Raw genomic sequence first — 7,478 nt, 5'->3', positions numbered from 1 at the left:
ACCATCCTTACTGCGTTTGAGGGTCCTATTAGGCTTGATAAGCACAGGGACTTGTTAAAGATCCCTGTCTGATACTTACCCTTGGACAAGGACTTATATACCACACTGCCTTTATCCACCCATCCACTGGTGGACACTTGGGAATGACGTTGCTATAGAGACGGGTGTCAAAATATGAGCCCCTGCTTTTAATTCTTTTGAATATATAATTACAGATGACATGGCCATTCTATGCTTTATTTTTTGAAGACCTGCCATATTGTTTGCTGTATCAGCTGCACAATTTTACTTTTCCACCAACAGAGTACACAGGTTCCAATTTCTCTGCCTCCTCAACAACATTCCACTTAAGGTGAAACACCCTTGTTTAAACCCTAAAAGAATATTTACTTTATTTCCCTTTTTTTGTCCTGGAACTCTTTCTAGAATGCATCCTGCCTGTCCCTGTGTCCTTTCCCGGGCATATTCGCATACCATTTTATGGATGTGTTCAGGTATTGATTAGGCCATGACAGTGATATCTTCCGCAGCAATTGATGGGGCTTCTGCTCCGACACTAAGTGGTCCCAAACTCCCATGTTTCTCTAAGACTCAAGTCCATTTCTCTTGTCTCCCATACTGCCAGGTTATCAACAGGCTGTTAACCAGGTGGTACAGCTATATTGTGACTTCCTATTTCTGGGTGGGAGCCTCTATTAGTTCCCTGTTCTGCCTCTGTCCCTTCTATTTTCTTTCTATTAGGGAGACAGCCAACCAGGTTACTAGAGCTGTATGTTAAAGAAAAGTATTGGGTTTTTAGTACAAGGAATTTGAAACAGCTATTTCAGTATTTTCTTCTAGATTAAGGGTTCAAGTTTACATAGCTGAGACTCCTGGAAAATGGAAAACACTCTGGACACAAAATGTAGCTCCTTTAGAAGAACTTGGGCAAATTATTTGAATTCTTGGGTCCTCAATTTCCCAATCTGGAAATGGGTATACCAATGCTTCTACTTCCAGGGTGATGAGGTTTTAAAGATTTAGTCTCACTCAGCTGTAATCAGTGTTGGGTGAAGACCTCCTGGGCCGAGCTTGGAAACAGCTCAGGCATCCTGACAGCTGAGCTTCAGGGCTCTCTGGGAGGCATTCTGGCCACTTACTACATGCAGGTAGCTTAGCTACGATATAGCTTCCAAGGCAGCTCATTATTATTGGTCTTCAAATAGAAGTTAATAAATAGACCAACACAGTAAGCGCTCAGAGAACGAGTCCAAGAATATCTCAGAAAAATCACAACTTCAAGATGTACTTGGATGAAGCCATAACAACAAACACAGAAGCTCTGGCCTGCAGACCAGATATTCTGATTAAAAAAGAAAGAAAGAAAGATGCCATGAAGCTTAACAATCCTGCCGTTTGATTAGGCAGGAACTTTACAAGAACATATGCAGGGGCGTTAATTAGGCCCGTGGCTCTGGAAGAGAAATGGTGGAGATTATAAAACACCAAGGGAAGCCAAGTATCCATTCAGGAGCTGGGGTTGGGGGGCCCACAGGTTCTTGAGCTGAACAGCCAAAAGAATTCAGAGTTCTTCATACATGAGCACAGATTTAGAAAGTGGTACATTAGGATTCTGTTGCATAAGCTGAAGACTTACACAGTAACAATAGGCATGGATGATTCCCTACAGGGAGACTGTTCTTTCCAAATTTGTTAAGCCCACATTTACCTGCTCGTAAACATGACCTACCCTAAGTACTGGTGAGGCTTGTGTTCAGAAAACACCACTGCCCATCCTCTCACCCTAAATAGAGGTGATGATGGGAGAAGCAGGGCAGGCTTGGTTATTCCTGCTTTATAGGCAGAAGATGGAGTCCCAGGGGAATAAAGGACTTCTCCGCATTACTCACTCGGGGGGAAACTAAAATAAATTGCTTTAAATGAGTTAGCATGGCTAAATCCCCCAAACCAAAGCACTTACTACATTTTTTCAGCTGCTGTTTTTGATGAGATGCTCACATGGAGATTTTGGTGCAGCAAATACTGCTGAAATAATCACTCTCGGCTATCTCTGAGCTCTGGGGGTTCAAACCACACTTGTAATAGGGCCTGACTTGCAATGACCACTGGATCGTCCACTACCGCCTTTTGGTGGGGAAGACACTGCCTTTTCCTCATGACCCTCCTGGCTCCTCTCCCCCCAAGTGTGAGCCGCCTCCATCCTTCTTCCCGTGGTCCTTGCCTCTAGCAGTGTGACTGTGATCATGAACCAGGGTGGGGGGCAGCAGGTGTAACTGTCGTAGTACCACTTGCGGTCAATCTCCCGGGGCAGGGTTTCATAGGCCACGTGGCGGATCAGCCGCTGGGAGAGGTTCAGCCCCTTCTCCTCCAGCAGGGCCTTGCTGCAGAGCCTGCGGTTCCCCTGCAGGATGGCCTGGCGGAAGCTGTTGGATCGCTTGTTGCTCATCTGCACAGGAAAACAGGGTGAAGGAGAGGGTCAGAATCAGAGTCTCAAGGGAGCCCTGGCCCCATTTCCTGGCCAGCACATTCCTTAGACCCGCCAGGCCTAATCCTTTCCCCTTTCTTCATGATAGCTATCAAGAAATGTGATAGCATTTCACAGATTTTTGGTTCATTTAATATGACTAGTTTACCTGTTAGATAAGAATACACATAGCCCCATTCTACTTGATGAGTAACCAAAGCAGAGTGTTTTAGGGAATCCATCAAGTTTCAAGCTGGTAAAACTCTAGTGCTTGGGCCCTCCCTGGTGGCGCAGCGGGTTAAAGCACAGCACTGAGAATCTAAAGCCGCCTCTGAATGAGTTCGATTCCCGCCTGCTCCGGAGGTGACCACATGGCGTGGCAGGCCTCTCCTGACCCGCCCGCTGCTCCCCTCAGCAGTGTACTTCGTCAATCTGCTTGTTCTGTTCCCCATTCTGTCTCTGGTGAAGCCTCTCACCGCCCCTGAGCCTCTGGCCTGTACCCCAGTTCTGTATGCACAAATAAATAAATAAAATCTTTAAAAAAAAAAAAAAAAACCTCTAGTGCTTGTACCTTTCTCCCACTTACCCATCATGATACATTCATCACAATTCACTGGAAAATTGCTAAGTTTCAGGCACATTGCTAATGATAGGTAACTATCAAGACAGATAAGAAACCAGCAATCATGTTCAGAATGAAGACTGTAGTTAGAGCACACAGGAGGGAGCCCAACCTAGCCCCAGGGTGGTCAGGGAGGACTTCCTGGAGGAGATGGTATCTGACTGAGACCTGAAGGTTGGCGTAGACGTTATTCTCCTCAGTCACACTAGCTTGGGAAGAGGTAGTCAGCAATTAACCTTTGTAGAATTTCTCAGAAGCAGAACCCAAAGCTGTCCTTGTGAGAGGTCACCATCCTTAGTGCGTTTGAGGGTCCTATTAGGCTTGATAAGCACAGGGACTTGTTAAAGATCCCTGTCTGATACTTACCCTTGGACAAGGACTTGGCCTGAAGCTGCCCTGACAAATCCTCAGTGAGGGCCTGGCTGCTTCAACTGAAGTTGGTCTGACTCCTGAAGACCATGGGTGGCCTTGCTGACTTCTAGCTTGAGGCCTCTATGGCTACCCCCCTGCTCTCCATGACCACACTGTGGAGCCTTCTAATGGAAAGGTGTCCTGGAGACATAGCTCTCCCAACCCCAGGGCCCACAATGCTGCCTGGGTGGCTGTTCCATGGTAGCTAGAGTGGGACTGTAGTTAAACTTGGAGTGGAGACTAGGTTAAACTTGAAGGTGGGAGCTCAGAAAGGGCTGGCAAGGTGCACTAGGTCAGCTCAAGATACAGGTCTAGAAGCCCTGTCAGAGGAGAGGAAGGCAGCTGGGAGTACTGGGCTCCAGATCAGGCCAGACGGAATGAGCCTCTAGGTAAGTACCCCTTTCCCACTTCTGGTTGTGCAATTTCTTTCCTCCAAAATCTGGCTTAAAGAGCCTTACAGGAGGTACTCCTTTCAACGATTCCTTGCCCTATGCCTACAATGCTGAGAATTGACTCTTTTTAGTGACTTTGGAGATTAGTAAATGCAGGCAAGCTTTGGGGCTCCATGTACCCTGCAAGCCCAAGAGGGGCTCACATTGTCACATTATTCAGTAGCTACTCTTACCACTCTCTCCCAGTGCCCAAGTGTGTGTGTGCACAGGGGTACAGACTACACACACACCCACAAACACCTTCATGGCCACACCCTGAAGACCTATGATGGGAACAGGCTGTGTATGCATACAGGAGAAACTGTGTGTGCACACACCCTCACCTTTCACCTGCAGCCATGCCTAGAATTGGGCTGGGCATAGCAGTAACCATGCCCTGGGGCTTCCGTGAGCTTACAAGGAGAGACAGACAGGTAACCAGCAGCAAAAGAGGATGTCACTTTAGTTATCTGGTGCATAGCATTATCTCCAGTTATAGATGAGACAAAAGATTGGAGAGGATAAGCAATTTTCTCAAGGACCCACAGTTAGTAAATCGCAGTCAGGATTCAGTCCCAATCTGCCTGACTTCAGAGTCCTGGCGAAGGACCCAGCTCTAGCTGACGTCAGGCCATGATCTCTACACCCAATGCAAGTTTCCCCTGCCCCTAGCTCACACCCTAGGAGCCCATTCTTAGTCCTGGTGCATGCTCTGGCTCAGAATTTGACCAGAGAAACTCTGAAACCTGCTGCTGTAAGTTCGCACAGACCCCCAGCTGGAGAGGACATTTCACTGCTTTGGCTACATCCTTGTTCTGCCCTAGACTAAGCAGGACACCATGATGCCACCAATATGCTGGTGCTAGGTTATGAATGAGCCTACACTATTTCAAACCCATGGCCTGGTCTTTGTGGTACTGCTGGGCTCACCTCCACCACTGATTCCACAGGTCCCAAGTGTCCCAACACAACTCTGATCCCTGCCTGCTAAGCGGGCAGTTCCCTGAGTCTATGCTGAACAGTAGCTGATTCCTTTACCTCTAAAGACTTACAGCTCCTCTCTGCAGTCATGTTAACCTTTGGACAAAGGTTCTAGCCAAAAGGCAATTAAATTAAGCTCAGGGGCATCCATATCAGAGAGCTCACCTGACACAGTGACAGGTGCAGTGGCTACTGGCTCTCCATCACTAGTGTCTTGAATGCTAGAAGTGTGGGGAACTTTGTACCAGTCACTTCACTCTCCTCCCCTTCAAGGGTCAAGTAGGGAGGCAAGAGTCTCCACTTCACTGAAAGGGAAACCAAGGGGAGACTTCCAGCCTTGTGTTCGTCCTGCTAGTTCATACAGCTTCTAATGATGCCCCATCCATCCATGTTGGGCAAAAAGCTGCCTGTTTAACCCCACTGTACCCCACCGCAGTTCCATAATTGCTCCCCTAACCACACAGTATAATTCCTGGCGAGGAGGAAGTCCCTCTTCCAGAACCCAGAGCAATGGGCAGGATTCATGAACTGTCTCCAGCCCCTCTGACAACCCAGGATTCCACCAACAGGATTGATGAACCTTAAACTTAGTGCCACTCAGGGAGGTCTGGCTTGAAAAACCAATACTCAATCCTCAGTTCCATCTCCTACTACCAATAAATTACCTTCCATTCCCAGCTCTTCCTTTCAAAGGGATCCCACTCCCAGCTCCAGGGGTGGGCAATGACTGACATGAGTCAATCAACACATGACTCAATCGAGGCTAAAGAGAGAAAAGAAATCCCAGGCTTCGTGAGGGTGCTGCTACAAGAAGTGCCCCTTTCTTCTCCTGTATGGCGAGACCCAAGGGTGTGAGGGCTGGAACAGCTGCGGCCACTTAGCTACCACAACTGGAAGGTCTGGCGTTGCCAGGAGCTTCTCTTCAAGGGGGTGACACTCAGAAGGCAGAACCAAGAGACTAAGAGAAACTAGGTCTTTGGTGGTATCCTGCTGAAGTCTGAACTTGTTTCAGTGCTGTGGATCAACAGATCTCTTCAGCTGTTCCTAAAGGTACTCTAAGTGGCAACCCCCACGGGCCCACCCAGGGTGAGGGCCCCAGAGTGCTCACCAGGTTGACAAAATCCTGGTAGCAGATCTGCCCATCCGCGTGGCTGTCGGCAAGAGCCAGGAGCACCTCTCTTTTGTGCGGGTCCAGCTTGGCACTGCGGCTCTCCAGGAGGCTCCGGAACTTGCCTGTGCTGATGTAGCCCGTGTTCCCGGGGTCAAACTGGGGGAGAAAGAAGCACAGAGAGCAGTGGGGTCAGTGGGGCTCAGCCCTCCTCACAACCCCGGGATCGGTGCCCCCTCTTCCGCCACTCACTAGCTCTTGTCTCCAGACCTCTGCCAACAGAGGCCCAGGCCATGCCTGGGATGTGTCCAAGTCCCCCATGGGAAACATCCAAATAAGGTCACGGACGACCACTTAACATGCTAGAAGCTCTGGAGTGCTTCGAGATCACCCACTCCAAATGTCTCATGCGTGGATAAGGAACTGGGGTCTCAGAACCTTTAAATTCCCTTCTCTCCCTTACTCCTGACTTTAGACAAGAGGAAAGCAGGAGTGAAAAAGCAAAGAATTCTGCCAAGAGGAGGGGCTTTTGTGGGGAAGACTCCAGGCAGAGGGGCAGGGACGCAGCCTTGCGTGTCCTCTGTCAGGCTGCTGCCCCATCCATGCCGCACCCATGCACCCCACCCCACCCAACGCAGCTGCACAGGGGTCCTGCTCTGGGCACCAGGCTCTGTTTTGTGTTATTTTCTGCATACTGTGTCCTGCTGCCCCTGCACGTGGCACACAGGGGCCCCTCTGTCTGAGAGCCCCTTTCTCCCTCAGCTCCCCGGGGGACTCCGACTCCCCCCTCCCAACAACTCAGATGTCCCCTCTCCCCAAAAGCACCCTTGTCGCTCATCCCGCACTTTGGACAGACCTGGTTCTTCTATCCCACACTGTTCTCCAGTGTCTACTTCCGCCTCCTGACCGGATGGCCGGTTCCTCGACGGTCAGCATCGCAACATGTATCTGCTGCTTAGTAGAGGGCCCGGCATTGTCGTCACTCAGTTGGGCCTTGCTGGGTGAAGAACTAGTGCGTGTTGGGAGTAGCTGGGAACGAATGTTCCAGGGGAAGCCTCACTGGCTCAGTTAGGGAAGCGCCTTACTCATCTCTCGGAGAGGACTGGAACTTTCTGTCCCTGTTTCACAGCTCTCTCCTCACACAGCCCATCAGCTGCCCCTTGCTGAATACACCTGCTAAAAATCACCCGACTGCCTCTCCTGGGCGCCAGTGTGCCTGTTCACGCAGGCTTCCCTGCAGACCGCACAGCGCTGGACTTGGCACTGGACGGCTCAGATTTTACAAGACAAACATTGTAGATGTCTGTGTGCACAAGGGAGCTGAGAAAACCAAGCCCCCACTTCCACCCTTTTCCACATCAGGTCAATGAAGCCTATTTTAGGAAGGCTGATTCTGTGTGCAGTGATTCTAAGACATCTAGGAGAAATCGCCAAGAGTCACCAGCCAGGAGCTGTCTCAAT

General features: G+C 49.7%; 1 protein-coding gene across 5 annotated transcripts in view; it reads right to left on the bottom strand.

The window, feature by feature from the left end:
* Nucleotides 1–7,478, bottom strand: part of RHBDL3 (rhomboid, veinlet-like 3 (Drosophila)) — a 48,136-nt gene that overhangs the window by 25,570 nt on the left and 15,088 nt on the right. For all 5 annotated transcript variants that reach the window (XM_012726256.1, XM_012726258.1, XM_004684884.2 and 2 more), the window contains 2 exons: nt 6,018–6,176; nt 2,222–2,446 (listed from right to left, as the gene is read on the bottom strand). In XM_012726256.1, coding sequence (XP_012581710.1) covers nt 2,222–2,446; nt 6,018–6,176 — 384 coding nt within the window. The remainder of the gene's footprint in view (nt 1–2,221; nt 2,447–6,017; nt 6,177–7,478) is intronic.

The sequence above is a fragment of the Condylura cristata genome, unplaced genomic scaffold (assembly GCF_000260355.1).
Source record: "Condylura cristata isolate star-nosed mole 26May11 unplaced genomic scaffold, ConCri1.0 scaffold00017, whole genome shotgun sequence".
NCBI lineage: Eukaryota > Metazoa > Chordata > Mammalia > Eulipotyphla > Talpidae > Condylura > Condylura cristata.
Note: the sequence above shows the minus strand (reverse complement) of the source record. Positions and strands in the feature narration are given on the sequence as shown.